Below are 19,464 nucleotides of genomic sequence, written 5' to 3' on the forward strand. Positions count from 1 at the left end.
TAAAGTTCAGTTAAAGCATTATTATATCAATTATATTTTCATTGATTTTAATTACTAATTGCTATTGATGGCCCACTATGGACCACTTATATCCACTCCCCTGAAGGCTACAAGGCCCACTTGTGGTCTACGGCCCAGTGATTGAGAAACACTGCTGCAGATGATAAAGCTCCAGCCACGTTTAAATGGTGCCATCAAACAGATGCTTGAGAGTGATGTAGAGTGTCTGAGTGGAACCATGACTCCATCACAACCATCATCTCTACAGCTTAGGACAGCATGTGTTCAATCAACCGCTACTGCACTTCACTGCAGCTGCAGTAATGTCCATATATACCTGGAGATATTGCTCTCTCCCTCTATCTCTTTCTCTCTCTCACACACTCTCTTTTTTCCTCTCTCACCTCTTCCAGATGGAAGGTTTCAGTTTCTAACTGCACTCTCTCAAGGATGCTAATGTTTTATTCATGACCAAAGTCAGCCTGACCTTGACCACAATCTAATCAGCACTCACTGACTGACCATCTCTCCATCTCTCTCACTCACCTACCTCACAGTACTCCATTCATCTCTCTCTCTCTCTCTTTCTCTCTCATTCCTACCAGCTGTTTACTCTGCTAACTTCCTGCCTCAGCAATCACTGGATTTCTACAGGTGGATGATCTAGACTGCCCTCTTCTTGACTCTAATAAAGGGACACACTCACCTCAAATATGTGAAAACCTCTGCAAGGGTCATGTAATATTTACCTCACCTATTAGTCACCAGCAAGCCCAAAGGTAATAATTAAGATGGTTTTGAAATGCCAGGTTACGGTACTTTGTAATCTCCTTGTTGTTATAATTCTAAGCTCAAAATATAAAATGATCCTTGTCCCACAGATTTCAAGGTAGAACCAAGAAATTTCACAGAAACATATAATCTATACCCTGGACCGATCTGAAGTACAGTTCTCAGAAAACAACTGAGCAAACGTTTTTGTCACCATATAAATGCACTGAAAAATAGCCGTAACCTTTGGTAAAATCTAAATAAATCACTCTAATTTAATGAGTTTTATAGCTAAGTTCACCAGCTTAATGCCTGGGTTTATTGGGACCTGTCATGTCATATTTTAAACCTATCTCACTCTTCTGTCTTGTGTTATCACTCGAGTTTATATTGTCGAGTTTGAGCTTTTATTCAGAACTAAGGAAGATGCAATGCATAACACTATGCATTTATTTATTTATTTTGGTTTTAGCAAATATTCTTGTGTTTTAAACTCCTAAAAAGCAAATAATTATTGCTTAGTCTACACTATATGCAGCTTTTCTCAGAAACTATTGACTAAGTGTCCTTACCCAAATAATGCCATTAGTTTAGAGATTTGGGAAATATTTTCCAAGCTTTGAGCATTTATTGTAATGAATCTTTTAACACATTCCTTTTTAACTGCCACAACTGAAATGTCACATCTCTTTCACAATTACTCACACACATACAGACAAATTTACAGTCATAATATAGACACCACACACACTTTGACAAGCCAACTTCAAAGCTTGTTTATGAACTTTACCCTTATACCCCTATTGTGTGTATAAACATCACAAGCCTTATATTTCTTTACAGTCATCCTTACAGTGCTTCTTGATGACCTCACACTCATTTCCAGTTCAAGCCACATCCATTTTTGGCTGGAAAACAACCAATTCATGGAACACCTGATTAAATGTCTTTGCTGTTTGTTTACTTCTATGTTCCTCTTGCTTTTTCCCTGATATTTATGATCCGAAATTATAATTGGAGAGGAGCTAAAAAGAAAACAAGCTCACCTTGTCCCCTCTCTTCACTGTCCGGGTGGTCAGCTTACTGATGGCCTTCTTGGCAGCATCCCCAAGTCGTCGCTATAGAAACAAGATGGTATGAGAGAAAGAGAGAGTAAGAGAGAGAGACAGAGAGAGAGAGAGAGAGAGAGAGAGAGAGAGAGATACAATGATAGAGACAAAGAGAGACAGAAAGAAAATTAATCAAACAAATGTACTGTAAATTCAATGACTCTCCGAATGAAATGGCAGTGACAAATCCAGTGTTATGATTGAGCAGAGTGCCAGGGCTGGGTTATATGTAACATAATGACATGTTTATACTAATTATTACATGTACTACATGGTTGTTATTATTTAATTGAAATAGCGTCATTATACATCACACGCTACAGTGATAAAAAGCCATAGTACAAAAAAGGTACAGGAACACAGAGTGTTTCAAGATCAAAAAGTGCATAAGTGCAAGATCATAAAGGTGCATCCTCTCTCCTTTCCTTTTCACCCTCTATGTGGAAGGATCATGAGACTTATAGGAACATTTGGGGTGGTGAGACATGCAGACGATCCCACCCCCGTGGCAGAGTGCAAGAAGGGTCAGAAGAATCTGATTCTGAAACTGAAAGAAAAAAAAGCTAGAATATGGGACTTAACCTGAACATCAATGTCATGACCACTGCCAACAAGGAAGTGGACAGAAAGATCAACAATGAAAAAGAACAATGAAGAAGTGGTCCCAATAGCAACATATGGCTGCAAGACATGGACACTGACAGAAACAGACAGAAGAAAAATCAACACCTTCGAGCTGTTGTGTTGAAGAAGACTTTTACAAATCTTGTGGACATTCAGGGTCACCAACAAAGCTGTTCTGGAACATAACAACCCAGAGGTGTCCCTGGAAGGTAAGATCACTAGACAGAATTTGACCAACTGTGGACAGGTAACGAGGGCACATTTGCTGGAAAAGAAGATACTACACGGAATGGTCCATCGTAAAAGGTGAAAAACACCAAATAACTGTTGGCTAGACACCATCAAGAAAGACATGGGAATGAACACCAAGCAATTGAATGGATCCATGGAGAACAGGAAAGCACTGAGATGTATAATTTGGTAAAAAGAAATCTTAAAAAATATGAAATCCAAAATATATCTCCAAAATTCGAAATTCTAAGTTCTTTACTAAGACATATAGCTGTGCAATTTTGGATGAGCCGCTAGGCTTCAGACTGGTACTATGTGTGGCTTGAAGGGTCAAGCTAGTAAACAGTAAACAGGAACCTGATTAAACCAAAAATATTGGGGTTAATAATTTCCTGCATTAATGTGTAACAGTGACAGCTCTATTTTTATATCATAAAATATTTGGTGAGTCTTGGGACAAACCCCATACACTACATCATTTTCCTGTAGGCACTCTAGAGCTGTTCTACAGCCAATGAAATACATATGAAAAACATAAGAACAACATGAAACAAAAAATAAAATAAATAAGTAAAAAAACAAGCTACACACACGAGTGTCAGTTGTAGCAAAGATAAAATAAAGGAATCAGTCATATAGGCGGAGAGCAAAATAGGTCAATACTATAGATAGGTGAAAGTGTGTGTGTGTGTGTGTAGCCAAAAGAGAAGAGGCAGACGCTGAGATAGCAGCATATCTTCATTAAGATTTCATGAGCTGAACAGCCTGAGCCATTTACTGCATCAAACTTAAAAACACACACACAAACACACACACACAACCCCCCCACACAGAGTTTTATTCACACACTCAAAGTGCCTGAAGTTTACTTAGGCCAGATATTACAGATATTAGAAAATGGAAAAAAAAGTTTCAGTATGTGTGTGTGTGTGTGTGTGTGTGTGTGTGTGTGCTCACTTGTATGAACATTTTCAATGTGTCTTTCGCATCAATAAATAAGGGTTGTTTGTGGTTTGCTAACTTGCTAATGTTCAAAGACATGCCCTAAAGCTGGGCCTCTCTCTGCCTCTCTCTCTCTCTAGTCCACTACTGTGCTCTACAGTAGAAGGCTTTAGTCCATAGCCAGTGTTGTCCTACCTGATGCGTTAGTTTATAAAAATTAACCCTTGTGGTTTTATAGGCTTTGAGTTTGATTGAATTAATTTATTCTCTCTCTCTCTCTCTGTGTGTGTGTGTGTGTGCGTGCGTAGCGTGCGTGTGTGTGTTTTACCTGGCTGCGGTCCCTGGCACTTGAATCTCTGATCTTTTGGATGAAGTAAAAGATGAGCCAGGCGGAGGAGATGATCATGAGGACGATGAAGGAGATGGAGACGAACACTAGAGATCCACGGTTTAAGTTCTTGGCTGGACCTCGCTGGCCGACCAGCACAGATACCAGCACCGTCTCATTCCTCTCCAGCAGCGACAGTACCTCCTTCCCAAAGGACTCTGTGATCATCACTGCTACTGTATCTCCAGTTCCTGCAGGAAAATGGACAACCAGGGGCAGTGATTATATATTCCTCATAAACATGGAGTACACTGACTCTTTCACTGGGTGGTACTTCTAGTGTAGTCAGGGTGATACATTCAGTTTTCAGTTCCTTCTGTTAGGAAACCAGAATTTACTACATAGCACATCAATCATTATTATAGTTTTTATTATTATTGCACTTCTGATGTAAATATGTAACCCATATTTGTTATGCACAATATGAATGATGCAACAGAATTTATTTATTTATATTCATTTAGAAACAGATTTAACACTAATTCTAACAAGATTCGATATATACGTGCCGTGTAGTAACAATGCAGTATACACAGTGAATACTAAAAATAGTATGGTATTGATGCACACTACTGTCCCCACAACGCAGTGCAAGCGGAAAAGGAGGTGTTAACACACAACCGGAACCTGATCTGAGTACTCTTTCTGATTTGGACTGCGCATAAACAAAACCATGTTTGTGTGTGTCTGTGTGTGAGACATAGTCATAGACACAAGAGTTGTTAGAGAGCACAAATCTGCTTGTGTATATGTGAAACACAAAAGCAATCGTAAAAGCATTTGTTTATATATATATATTTATATATTTTTTTAGAAATATATATTAAAACCACATTGAATACAATATACATTTCTGATGGCAGCTTGCAGTGACACATGCATAAATAACTGGGACCCACCCTGAGAGACCTCCTCACACATCCACATTCCACCCTAAAGATAAAGGGATTTGTATCTCAGAGAAGCCCCCACATGGTGTGCTAAATCTACTCTAGACCTGCCTCAAGGGTCATGACAACAGATAAAGGCCAGGCAAGGTTAACATCTGTGTTTAATAAGGCCTTGTCCATGAGTCTCAATCTCCAAGCAATTTATCTCAGACTGCTTCTGTTAAAACAGCTGATTAAGACCACAGTCCAGACTTGGAGCTCTATCAAAAGCATCCTTGACCAAAGCAGCTCACGTTTTAAATCGTTTGTGGAGCTGGAGGTGATTTAGCCGGCAAGGCCATGGAACGGTGACGTCCCTTTGAGGCAGTATTCTTTGATGTGATCCAGAAGTGGCAGTTAGGAACATTAAATCGGTCTCTGCGGATGATTGAGTGTCCGCTCCTGACGGTCAGCGCTGAGATATGACGCTGACAAATCTGCTTTGGCAGCTTTCTAGCAGCAGATAGCAGGGCAAAGGCTGGGGATGAATTACGAGGGACAGACGTGATACAAAACACTTCTCGGTGATGACAGAGGCACACAGTCTGTACTTAAAACAGAACAAGAGCACTAAGGGCAACACAGATTTAATAAACACAAACCAGAGTCTACTAAATGTCCAATTGAACTAGTGCAAGAGGTCAGGGCTAGTCCACTACAGAGGTTAAGGTCAAACCTAGGACAGAACCTGCATGCCTTATCAGTGCACACTGCCCTCGGTGTTGGGATATAGTTATGCTATGGCATTCAGCCACATTAATCATTGGTGACATTATGTTCCAATGTTGGATGATTAGTTGTAGATCACAAAAGCCACTCCAGCTCATCCCAGAGGTATTTGATGGAGCACCATCACTCCAGAGACTGCAGATCCACTGATCCACAGGCCAATGTTTTGGTGGGGTGGGGGGTGGGGGTGTGTGGAGCAATGAGTATGAGGGCTTTATCCCCCCTGTCAATGCTTGGCTTGGGGCATGGTAACCTAAGGGCCATTCACAGATTTTCCAGAGCATCTCATTATTTTTTTCTATGGAGAGTACATTAATGGTGTGTTCAGAATTCACATCATATAAGGGGCGATTTATTTATTTATTTGTTTGTTTCGAAGTGACCCACGTTTTGTCCACTGATCCATTTTTATTGTGAACACGAACTCTGAACATTTACTACATTATGAAATGAAATATAACTGATGTTGGCCTATTTGCTTTACGACGCCACTACAACATACACAATCAGGATGAAACCCAACACATCAGTATTTTCTCCTTTAAAATCTATACAACAACAATCAAATCATCACAGTTAATTGTGTTAATTCTTCACAACAAGCACAAACATCATTAGTATTCTGATAGCATGGCAGTTTGCTCTTAAATTTCCAATTCCACCTTAAAAGGTGAATCAATTACATTATGCCACCTGGCATTACTGCAATAAATAACAGGAAGGTTCAAAAAATAGCTGATGAATAAGGAGTTGAATTCCCAGAAGAGTTATGTGTGGGTGACAATGTGATTGTCGAACACTTCCGAAGGCGTATGCCACTTTAAATTTAGCTAAAATCCAAAAAGCAAAGCTACCTTAAAACACCACTTGTAGCCTCTGAATGCTAAGAATGACACTTGAAAACAAGGGATGGGTTAAATATAAGAAATGGGATTCACCCTTGAAGTATAACAGCTGTTATATAATTAACTGGGCTAACTACACACTCTGGGTTACAGCAGAATTCAAAGCCGAGACCATGGGTTTGTTAGAATTCAGTAATGTACTTATTATTTTTCTTTGCAACCCATTAAATAAAAACGAAACTCTGATGTAATGGACAAGTCGTGTACGTACCTCTACTCAGGTCACATTCTAACTGAAACACAGTGAGGTTTACAGTAAGCGGTTAACAAGAGCTCTGTCAGCCAGTAAATGTGATGGTAGTGACTGACAGAGCAGATTAGTGACGCTACACTTCGTCATGAGCTTCAGCTCCAAAAACAACAGCTTTATACAACGCTCACAAACACAGAAATAAACACCGAAATCAACACATCCGCAGACAGCTGAAAGAAGGGATTTTCACAATGTTCCAAACAATACGCTCCATTGTGTTCAGAGTGAGACACAGTGGGTGTGTGTGCGGCTATGAACACAGGCCTGAGTGGGAGTGCGCGCGATATTACTCAGAGTTCGAGTGTTAGAATCACTTCTTTTTAAAACATAAGTGCATCACCTCACAATCAAAAGCAAAAGCTTAAAAAGAGGACAACTGCCAGGAAATGATCAGAGTCGAGGTTTTTGCCCATCAGTCAAACTACTCTTGCTCATCTCAGAGGAGTGTGTTTACAGTGATTGTGTTACGGTTTTTGTCACAAGGGCAGGGGAAGTACAGCTATTTGTTTTCTGAAATGCCAGGGGTTTTTGACCCTGTTGCAAAAGCGAATGTTAAAGCCTGTTACAGCAATCATCCTTCATTTTAGCTGCTGCTCATCAATGTCACCAAACGTATCGTACAAAACAAGTAACCGAAAAAAGCAAATAGAAACCAATGACAGCAGACGAGTAGCAAAGTAAGCATAACAGGAAATTATTATGAAAAAGCTATATTTAAATGCATTCGCACATTTATTTAAGAATGTGGTGCACCTACCAAGCCACAAACAAATAAAACAATTCAGATTTTATTTTGCAATCTGCCAAAGTCTGACAACATGAGATAAAATGAGTTATTTTGATTTCATGATGCATCTTATATAGATAGAGTGCACTTCTTGTTGCCTTGCCTCCTTGTCTGATTCTCTCCAAGGTTTAATGGAACAAATGGAACACCTGAAAAGCTCATATGAATATAACATTCACATTGGTTTTCTTTATGATTTAAAACATTTGTATTTTGCACTTCAAACGACAGTGTACAGGGACTTCAGATTAGCTCATGAATTTGCTTTCAACTCTGCTCTACTGCTTCTCCATTCTTGGAGGAAGGGAGACAGCAGTTTGCAGTATAACTCAATGTCCCTAGTTTCATCACTGAAACAGGAGTTTCATAAAGTTTAGTCATTTTTCCTTCCCCTTTGTGTAGAAAATGCTGCATTGATTGCTCAGATTATAGCGAATATGAATGCTTATTTATTTCTTTTATGGACTAATATCTCATCTTAGTGGTGTTACTGATGTTGGTTATAGACTTAAACACCATACTGTACCATAAAAGTGCATTCACTGAGTATATTTTTGGACATATATCTTCTAATCTATATGAGTGTTTATCAGTGTTCTACATTATTATCATCAACTCCATTATACAGGAGTGTTTATTGAGATTGTTTATATCTTTTATTCTAGCTCACAGAGATATAGTGCCCCCTACAGGATATATTCCCACCTTGCCCAATGATTCCAGGTAGGCTCAGACCCTGAACTGGATAAGCAGTTATAGATAATTGTCACATCCTGGCCCTATCTTGTTTGTTTTCCCCCGCCATGTGGCTCTATCTGTCTGTTATTGTCCATGTCTCCGCCTTTGTCCCACCTTTGTTCCGCCTCCTTGTCATTTTCCCTCGTTATCTGTGTCAGGTGTCTCTTGTTTGTTCATGTATTTAAGTTCCGTTGTTGTCACTTCCTGTCATCGGTCATTTGTTGTTGTTTTTTTTGTTTGTCGTTCTCTTACACGCTTCATGCCCCAGTCCCGTAGTGTTGTTTTGTGCTCTTTTCCTATGTTCTAAGTCGTGTTATTTCGTGTTTCTCCTCAAGTCCGTTTGTTTTGTTATTTCTATAATAAATTATCTGTGTTGTAGCGAGTGTGTCCGCCTCCGTTAGTCCACCCTTTACGTCCCCGTGACAATAATGAATGAATGAATGAGATAGTGTAAAAAGTATTATGTACTATTTACTGCAATATCTTTGGGCACTAAACAGAACATTACAGCAATGCAAATGTAATCCTGCAAAACGCAGTTAGGTCAAAGCAGAAAGGCTTTAACGCTGCATTTATGGCCTGTATGGGTCACTTTATAAGACATTTATAACATTTTAATGTCAAGTGAAGAAATTTTATCAAGGATCAGAAAAAAATTCAAAGATAAAACAGAAAATAGCATAATACAGGCATCTCCTAATGTCAGCTATTCACTGAGATAAAGCTCTCTTTACCACCTCTAAGGTGCTTGTTTTATTCATTATCTGCTGCTCCTGTCTCTAAAGGTTAAGTCATTCAGTTATTGATCAGTGTGTTTGAGTGGAACCCCACCAAGGTGCCCTTTAGCCCAGAGAACGCTGACCAAAGCCCACTGAGCTTAAATAGAGCTTCAAGGGGGGGACTAGAGAACGCAGGATAGAAAGAGGAAAAAAAAGGGCGGACTATGCAAAATTGTGTAGATTCACAGAAGACACCTTCACCACATGCAGTCTCGGAATAAAGTGCCTTATCCTTTCCTTTGTATCCAGATACAGAGACACTGAAAGTCCCAGCCAATCATAACGCAGCATGAACACCGCTTCAGTGACATGCCTTCCAATGAACTCAGATAACACCTCTGGGATTTAACACTAAGAAGTGTCGATAATAATTTATAGCATACATTCTTCTGAAGTCAAAGGTATTAATACGATGTTTTGTCGCAGTTTTGCTCCAATAACAGCTTCTACTTATCTGGAAATGGGGGTGTGACTGTGCTCAGCCTGAAAAGCATCAGTGAGTATGTGAAGTCAGGTACTGCTGTTGGATATCTGGGGAAGTTCTACCTCTCTATCCACCTCTTGGCATTGGGCAAGACAATAATAATAATGATGCTGCATTCCTGCCTTGCGTCTAATGATTCCGGCTCCGGACCCACCGTAAGCAGTAACAGATAGTTGAAGTGCTTTACACAAAATACAAACTATATAAATTTATAAATGACAATATTCAGGAGGATTAAGAATGAACAATGAAAACAGATTCATATCAAACAGATTTTGCATTTAAATATTTAAAATACAGAAGAGTTTTTAGTTTTTGACATTTTTAAAATATATTTTGATTTGACGTTTGCGCTGTAGCAACTGTGATGTGTCTAATACACTCACACAAGCAACACACCCTCTACCACCATGTCAATGTCCCTGCAGGGTTGGATGGTCCTGTTGGGTTCCAGGCAATTGAGGAACAGTGTGAAAATTGGCTTACAATAAGTATGCTGAACAACAGACGGACTACAGTTTGTAATGAAGAGCAGCACTGTGAACATATACGGTCAGTCTATCTGATGGATAATGAGTGTAAATGCACAAGGAGGACATTTTAATAATATGATAATCTAGGTACAGTTTTGATACACTTTTTATATTTTAAGGATCTGTATATATCAGCATTGTTATGACTCAGCATCAGGAGATAAGTACATCAAACGTACAGGTTACCAGCACTGGGCTACAATTCAATTATTGTGCATCTTTAGCACAAATGCTTCCATTAGTGGTCCACAAAATCAAAACAAGACCTAAGCACTAGAGCCTGGTTTCAGACAAGAAGAGAGGAAGGACCGGGTTTAAGCTTCGTTATGAGTCAACTTCTCCCTATCAGGTCTTCTGGCAGATTCCTGTTGGGCCTCTATTGTTCATTTATTAACATAAAACATATCATAGAATGGCCAGCCAAAACAACAATGCAGCGCTGACCACACACCTTTCCGTCACTATACCATCAAACAAACAAACAAACACATACCCTGTGATTATCACAAAGCCATATGACGCAATGACTGCATTTTGGCAAAAGAAGTCAAAATATTAGCATCATGTCTGATAAGTCTAAGAAGCCTACTGTGCGTGCACACACACACACACACACACACACACACACACACACACACACATACACACACACACACATACACACATACACACACACACACATACACACATACACACATACACACTTCCAGACCTTGAAAATTAACTGTAGAATAAAAAGGCAACTTCTTAGCATGCACTTTCACCTTGTTATTACGTAACTAATTTCAGAGAATGCGTTTTCGTGTGTGTGTGTGTGTGTGTGTGTGATTTAGTTACTTATAAACAGGGTGAAACAGGTGAATTTGTACTAAGACCTTTTCAGAAAGGTCTCAAAGTCAGTTTCCTCAATATTAAGATACGTTTTGGTAAAAAATGTCCCGTTTTACATCTCAAACTCTCAGCCAAGACACGATTAGTGTCTGACGTTTGCGAATACTCATTACTTTTCTGCAGTACTGTGAACAGGCCCTAATTAACCATGCAGAGTTCACTAAATTGCTAAAACATTGACTTAGTTATTAAACATGGAAATACACTAATTAAAAGTATAATGATGTTTAATGCAAAATTCCATAACTAATAATAGTGAAAAAAAAACACACCGGAAGCCTGAAACAGTGATATACTAAATACACGTAGTGTATTTGGGAACGAAAAGAAGAAGCCACTCCATGCCCAAAATAAGGGTATAAATATTGTGGATTTTCAAGGATGGTCAGGCATGCCTGGATGTGGGGCTTGTTTGGAAAGCCTTAATTCTTCAAATAAAGCTTGAAACCTGTTTTTTTTTTACCTGCAACCTGCGTTTGTCAAATCTTTTAATGAAGTTTATTCTTTTTAATTAGACAAAGATAACCAAGTCACTGACAATATTTGCTAATTTTATTTGCCTAAAACTGGTTAAACTGAAATGTTCTATAGCATTTTTACAGTGTATCCATCAGTTCCACCATGTTAAATAATTCAAATAAAATGTAGATGACTCTGCTTCCTCATTACTGAAATATCAGTGGCGCTTGTGTGACAAATGCTAGGTCTCATTCTCAGACTGAATTGTACTTTTGAGTGTGAAATCTAGCACATGCCTCCTCTGACACATTTACAGCACCACCAAATCTTTTCAAATGGCCACTGATGAATCATCACCAGACATGTCAATATGCTTGGAGGAGAACACAAACTTCTAACTCTCTTAAGTCTGTCAACGGTGGATACATTGTGATATATCTTTATAAGATTAGACACAGATAGAACAACAAAACTGGAGCAAACCTATTAATAGCCTTGATTTCAAAGATGTGTTGGAGAAGCAGGTTCATACAAACTTTTGGACATATATTATACTTTATTTCATATTCATTATTTATTATATTGATGATTCTGCCATTCCCAGATCAATACACACAAATCACCACCTTCAGATCTATGCATCGTAAGTCTTTGGGAGTTGAAAACTGTGACCAGGCATGCTCTTAGCACCATGCTAATTGGTGAGGTTGAAGCTTCATATGTCCTAACACACACACACACACACACACATCTGACATTCATATCACCCGTTTCCTCCAGCAGCCTTTAACTTTCAATCCATCAGCCTCCATCTGTCACATGCACAAATACCATCCCCCAAAACACGCAGACACACACACACACTTTGCTACATTATGCACACACATACAGTTTCTCTCCATCTCTCTGCTCTATACTAACAAATCAGATATAAACCTAACAAAGCAAACCCAGAAGAACATCGCCACCGAAAACACTCTCACTGACAGCTCCGGGTTGATGAAAGAGCAAGCTGAAGAGTGCAGAGTAGTACGGAATCGGCTAACTGCAGCTCGGACATAACAGTATACTATGGTAGGGCCCCAGGGGTGGATGAGGTTCACCCCGGGTTCTTCAAGGCTCTGGATATTGTGGGGCTGTCTTGGTTGACACGTCTTTGCAACATCGCGTGGACATCGGGGGCAGTGCCTCTGGACTGACAGACTGGGGTGGTGGTTCCCCTTTTTAAAAAGGGGGATCGGAGGGTGTGTTCCAACTATAGGGGGATCACACTCCTCAGCCTCCCCGGTAAGGTCTATGCGGGGGTACTGGAGAAGAGAGTCCGACTGATAGTTGAACCTCGGATCCAGGAGGAACAATGCGGATTCCGCCCCGGTCGTGGAACACAGGACCAGCTCTTTACCCTCGATAGGATCCTGGAGGGTGCGTGGGAGTTTGCTCAACCAGTCTACATGTGTTTTGTGGATCTGGAGAAGGCATTTGACCGTGTCCCTCGGGGTATTCTGTGGGGGGTGCTCAGGGAGTATGGGGTACTGGGCTCTTTGTTACGAGCTATCCAGTCCCTGTACAAACAGAGCAGGAGTCTGGTTCGTATGGCTGGCAGTAAGTCCGACTGGTTTCCAGTCGGAGTTGGACTCCGTCAGGGCTGCCCGTTGTCACCGGTTCTGTTCACAATTTTTATGGACAGAATTTCTCGGCGTAGCCAAGTGGCGGAGGGTGTCCGGGTTGGTGGTCTCAGGATTCCATGTCTGCTTTTTGCAGATGATGTGGTCTTGTTGGCTTCATCGAGCCGGGACCTCCAGCTCTTGCTGGACCAGTTTGCAGCCGAGTGTGAAGCGGTAGGGATGAGGATCAGCACCTCCAAGTCCGAGTCCATGGTACTCAGTCGGAAAAGGGTGGAGTGCTCTCTCCAGGTTGGAAGTGAGATCCTGCCTCAAGTGGAGGAGTTTAAATACCTCGGGGTCTTGTTCACGAGTGAGGGAAAGATGGAGCGGGAGATTGACAGGCGGATCGGTGCAGCGTCAGCAGTAATGCGGGCTCTGTACCGGTCCGTTGTGGTGAAGAGAGAGCTGAGCAGAAAAGCAAAGCTCTCGATTTACCGTTCAATCTACGTCCCAACCCTCACCTATAGTCACGAGCTTTGGGTAGTGACTGAAAGAACGAGATCGCGGGTACAAGCGGCTGAAATGAGTTTTCTCCGCAGGGTGTCTGGACTCTCCCTTACACACAGGGTTAGGAGCTCGGACATCCAGGAGTGATTCGGAGTGGAGCCACTGCTCCTCCACGTCGAGAGGAGCCAGTTGAGGTGGTTCGGGCATCTGGTTCGGATGCCTCCTGGACGCCTTCCTGGAGAGGTGTTCCGGGCATGTCCAACGGGGAGGAGGCCCCAGGGCAGACCAAGAACACGCTGGAGAGACTATATGTCTCGACTGGCCTGGGAACGCCTCAGTATCCCCACTTGAGGAGCTGGAGGCAGTGGCTGGGGAGAGGGAGGTCTGGGTTTCTTTGCTCCGACTGCTTCCCCCGCGACCCGGACCCGGATAAGCGGTGGATAATGGATGGATGGATGGATGTTTGCCATAATAAAAAGGCATTTTAAAAAGGCAAATTAAACAAGTGTATGTCCTTTTCTTATGTCCATATATGTAGAGAAATTCCAATAAAAGCAGTCTTGAATCTTGATTATCACAGAGTGTCTCTGCATTGGTTGGTGATGTGATCGTTGCAAATATCTGTGTCATAGAATACATTTTATTGTCTCAGTGAAAGCCCCACTCTGGAATAAAACCAGAAGTCCAGCATATTTTTAACTCAACAAGTCATTCATTTGTTTTTCTCTCATTCATATCAGATGGCAGTTATTTGTGCCTACTGAAGAATTCTCAGAACAGATCCACAGTCTATTTTGTCTACGTTTAAAAGGCTAATCCAAAAGCACTAAATAAATCCAAGCGAATAAGCACGACTGAATAAAACACCACACCAGTGCTTTCAGGAATACCAGTATTCCAATATTCCCGAGCTGTGAGAGAGCAACAGCAGCTCCGGCCGAGAATTCCCACTGGTGAAGGTAGAGGACGTAGTGAATTAGTGATGTTCTCCTGCTATATTTACCCTCCCCATCGATCCAGCCTGATAGCACCCCTCTGTCCTTATCCCTCACAGCCATCATTCCTCCTTTCTGTCCTCTTTCATCTGTCTTCCCTGATTACTCAGAACATACACTCAAAATGTGCAACCGATCTGACAACAACATGGGAAAAATATAAACGACAAACTCAAATTGAAATCATTTTAAAATGTCCTCCTCTTAAGAAAGAATGTGGTGTGGATGGGAATTTGGAATCTGTATTTTTCACACAGTTTCAACATCTGTTTCAATGAACAATGGGTCAGAAATTATTCATATACAACTGCAGTATGATTCTGTCATCACCAGCCAGAACCCAGCATTCAATGGTTAATATAGTATTCCGTATTCTCTCTCTTTTTCTTTCCCTCCCTCGTGGTCATTCTACACTCTTTATCTCTAGCTCTCTCATTGTGTGATAGTTGCTTGGAAACAAAGCACTATATTCAGAACATATACTTTAAGAAAGATATTTTAATTTTATATTTATATTTTCTATTAATAAAGGAATCATAACAGAAAGGGGAAAGGAGCTGACCTTCGTGGGCCATGGTGACCGTGTCCTCTTTGGAGCTGTTGTTGTAGATTAACACGGCTGAGGCGTTAAAGGCTGCAGCCTTCAGGATCTTCTCCTTAAACGTGCATTTACCACGCTGCAGCAGGGCCACCCACTGAGTGGTCTTTGGTGGGACCACGAAACGAGTGCATGGACAACAGCCCTGCATGTCCACCACTGTGGAGAGAGAGAGAGAGAGAGAGAATAAATTAATTCAGTCAAACTCAGAGCATATAAAACAATGGACGAGTACAGAAATGGACTGCTATCTCCTATTCCAGTCTTTAGAACTGTGTAATGAGTTTTTTTAGGAAATATTATCTCTTAAAATCCCTCTCAAAACAAGTTAGTTGAAATAAATGGGAGCTGGGACTAAGACAAATGGAGGACAGATGAAATAATGATGAAATTGATGTTATATTTTGTAGTTGTAGCTTGTGTGATTAGCACTTAATTTATGATATATTATGAAATATCATATTTTGCCCGGAATTAAATTAATGATGGCTTTGGCTTTGGAACAGCACTCTGCAAACCAATAACTACATATTACATACAGTAAGTAACTCAAATATTCATCATCTTCAGGAAGAGACTTTCCGTTTGTATGTGGTTTTGTATGTTTGTGAGTATGTGAAACCAGACACACACACACACATACACACGCACACACACAGACACACACACAGACACACACACAGACACACAGACACAGACACACAGACACAGACACACAGACACATAAGCTGATGTGTCCTTCAGACATTGTAAAATAAAGCCTGTAATTTCTGACTCATCGTTGGGCAGTAAAACCTCCTCAGGCGCTCACCACTTCCTCCTGAACACACAGAGGATGATGAACCAAAACGTTTAGCCATGAGGACTCAACCACAACTTATTAAAGAAACAAATAACCAACACACAGTGCTGATAAAAAATAAGCTAAAATTCTAAGGTTTACTCGCTGCTAATGTTTCTCTGTAGCTTCAGGAAATTGAATAGAAATGCAGTTCTCTTTAATATGCAATTGACTCTGATTATTAGTAGCATTATTGATGTAAAAATACACTGATCCATCATCAGTCTGAAAGCAAAATCCACTGCATCAATTTGTGAACATTACTATAACTGCTTACAATAATAATACCAGACAATAAATGAATAGAATAACAATAAAATGCACGTTTTTTTGGCCAACATCATACTGTAGACCTATTTTCTAACATACAATACTGACAAAAGTTAAAGCCATTCTGATAAAATGAGACTTATAAAAGGCATGTATCTGAGCATTAAGAGTTTTTCATAAAACAAACAAACAAAACTCTAATATTACAATAAAAACATAACATTATTACAGTAAATAGTGGTATTGTCTGTGTAAATGTGTTGGTTTAACCCTTTCCAAATCTCTCCCTGTAGCAGTACAGTGTCATTTGAGGTTATCTTCGGGTTAATTTTGACAAATCACGTGTGCTGTTGATTTTACAAATCCATATGATATGAACTTTATTCTCCACGCTCACAAAACATCTAGTACTTTGTTATACTGCGTATATGTCTGTGTATTTACTGTAGTTATCCAAAACTGTATACTAGCATCATGCTTATTGAGAAAATAATAATTTTAGGAACATGTATTATATGTTTTGTCATTCATTGTCAGAATTTGTCAAATTTCTGATAAATAGGTCTTAAATTTTGGTTTGGGCCAAATACGTTAAGTTGGGTGCATAACTAGGCAATGTAGAGAGATGTCAGTTGTAATAAAATGGCTGTGTAATGCAACAGTATGAGTGTTAGTTTTCAGTGAAGTGTTACCTCTTAACTTTTGACACTGTCACCACATACGAAAGCGTGGCTGGCTCGTTGCAGTGGCTGAGTGTTTTTTGCAAGTGAAAGAGCAGCAGAAAAGTTGTGTGGACAGATGGTAAGATCTCGCTTTTGATCGTTGGCCAAATTCGACAGCTACGTTATATAATCATTCACTCAAATTCATCTCTTAGAGATGAGAGAGAAGAAGGGTGAACAAGCAGAAAAGGGAAAATAAAGCAGAGAGAGAAAGAGAGGGAGAGAGGGAGAGAGAGAGAGAGAGAGAGAGAGAGAGAGAGAGAGAGAGAGAGAGACAGACAAAGGACTTGCACCTGCTCAACATTCTGACTGGAAACACTTAAAAACAGAAAAGAAAATCCACGTTTAAAGCTACAGCACTTGTCACGGTGGCAGCAGCCTCTAAGGTACAATTACTGATGCTGGTCTGCTTTCTCCTAAATTAAGGTACATATTAGTGCCCTGGGGTCAGATATTGAGTGCAGGTTTATGTCAACTTCACCTTTGGGAACTGAGTTGGACTTTTACTGTATCTTCTGCATAAATATTTAAGAAGCAAAGTGTTATGGGACTTAACCGTCTGCCACTGAGCTGAGCTGAGCTTTTTGTCTCTCCCTGAACATATATTCAGCCCTGATCTGCCAGACACTCCAGTAGCAATGATGCTGGCCAGTGACACCATCATCATCAATACCAATACTGCCCAGTTACATCCAACCAATACCAATATTAACGGCCGACGGTGTCAACACCATCTCAATTATATCAACACCCTACCAGACAAACTTGACTAATGACATCAGCATCCAAACCACTTACGTCACTACCATTTTCCAACAGCATATGCATCTCACAGCTTACTGCTCTATATTTCTAGATGTAGAGGTCAAACACTCCTTCAAAGGCATGGAAAGATTATTTTCCTGGAATGAAGCCCAGATAGAACCCAATATCCTAATTGCTTTCTCTCTCTCTCTCTTGCAGTCAAACTAAATGAGGGACCTGACAGCAGTCTCTCTGAAATCTCCAAAATCTCTTACTAGGTTTTCAAATCCACATCATCTTGTAAAGTATATGTCCAGTAGTTTACAGAAATTTGCTCATCCACATTTCTTACTAACATTTTTACTTACAGGGGTTGGACAATGAAACTGAAATTTCAAGTTTTTTGCCTTTTGTAAGCAGTAGAAGATCAAGCTCCATTTGTGCTTCAGACCTGAAAAGTATTTCTGTCCTTCACACCACTGTGAGAAGACCATTCAACAGCTTTTTTCTGAGAGGATGCAGAGGTGTCAAGAAGCTGCTACTAAGGAAAGGAACTACAGGGGTTGGACAATGAAACTGAAACTGACTGATGTTAGACCACAATCATTTATTAGTATGGTGTAGGGACTCCTTTTGCGGCCAGTACAGCGTCAATTCGTCTTGGGAATGACATATACAAGTCCTGCAAAGTGGTCAGAGGGATTTTAAGCCATTCTTCTTGCAGGATAGTGGCCAGGTCTCTACCTGATGCTGGTGGAGGAAAACGTTTCCTGACTCACTCCTCCAAAACACCCCAAAGTGCTCAATAATATTTAGATCTGGTGACTGTGCAGGCCATGGGAGATGTTCAACTTCACTTTCATGTTCATCAAACCAATCTTTCACCAGTCTTGGTGCATTGTCATCCTGATACACAGCACCGCCTTCAGGACACAATGTTTGAACCATTGGATGCACATGGTCTTACTGGTGCAATGTGCAATTAATGAAGATTGGCCACCAGGCTGCTCCATTTTAGCCATGAAACCTCCCACACTAAAATGACAGGTGTTTCAGTTTCATTGTCCAACCTTTGTATATGGGAAGGTTTTTCCCTGAAATTGGAACATTTCTGTGAGGTTTTGGTGGTATTCAGCTTTTCCCAATATTGAATGAAATATTTCTGAACTGTATGAAAATTTAATATCGTGTTAATTTTGATAATTGCAGCCAAAATTATTGCAGTAATAAGTAACATTACTGAAGTGTACTAAAAAGTAAAATAAATAAATAAATAAATAAATAATAACAATAATAATAATACTGTTCTACCTGTGTTGGCGTGGGATTCCTCTGGGTGCTTCCACAGCCTAAAAACACACGTTGGTAGGTGGACTGGCATCTCAAAAGTGTCTATAGGTGTGAGTGTGTGAGTGAATGTGTGAATGTGTGTCACACTGCGAAGGACTGGGGCTCCCAAAATGGTGTGTTCCTGCCTAACATCCATTGATTCTGAGCAGCCTCTGGAACCACCGCGACCCTGAACTGGATAAAGGTTACAGACAATGAATGAATGAATGGATAATAATACTGAAAATAATACTGAAATAAGCTCAACCAGGGGCAGCACGGTGGTGCAGCAGGTAGTATCA

The 19,464-nt window shown here is 40.4% G+C and overlaps 1 protein-coding gene across 2 annotated transcripts in view; it reads right to left on the minus strand.

Annotated features, from left to right (window-relative positions):
- The window catches only part of rnf130 (ring finger protein 130), a 51,248-nt gene that overhangs the window by 15,853 nt on the left and 15,931 nt on the right, over positions 1-19,464 (minus strand). For both annotated transcript variants that reach the window (XM_066649188.1, XM_066649187.1), the window contains exons 3-5: positions 15,221-15,415; positions 4,006-4,256; positions 1,818-1,889 (exon numbers count right to left, since the gene is read on the minus strand). In XM_066649188.1, coding sequence (XP_066505285.1) covers positions 1,818-1,889; positions 4,006-4,256; positions 15,221-15,415 — 518 coding nt within the window. The remainder of the gene's footprint in view (positions 1-1,817; positions 1,890-4,005; positions 4,257-15,220; positions 15,416-19,464) is intronic.

Source organism: Hoplias malabaricus, chromosome 17 (assembly GCF_029633855.1).
Source record: "Hoplias malabaricus isolate fHopMal1 chromosome 17, fHopMal1.hap1, whole genome shotgun sequence".
NCBI lineage: Eukaryota > Metazoa > Chordata > Actinopteri > Characiformes > Erythrinidae > Hoplias > Hoplias malabaricus.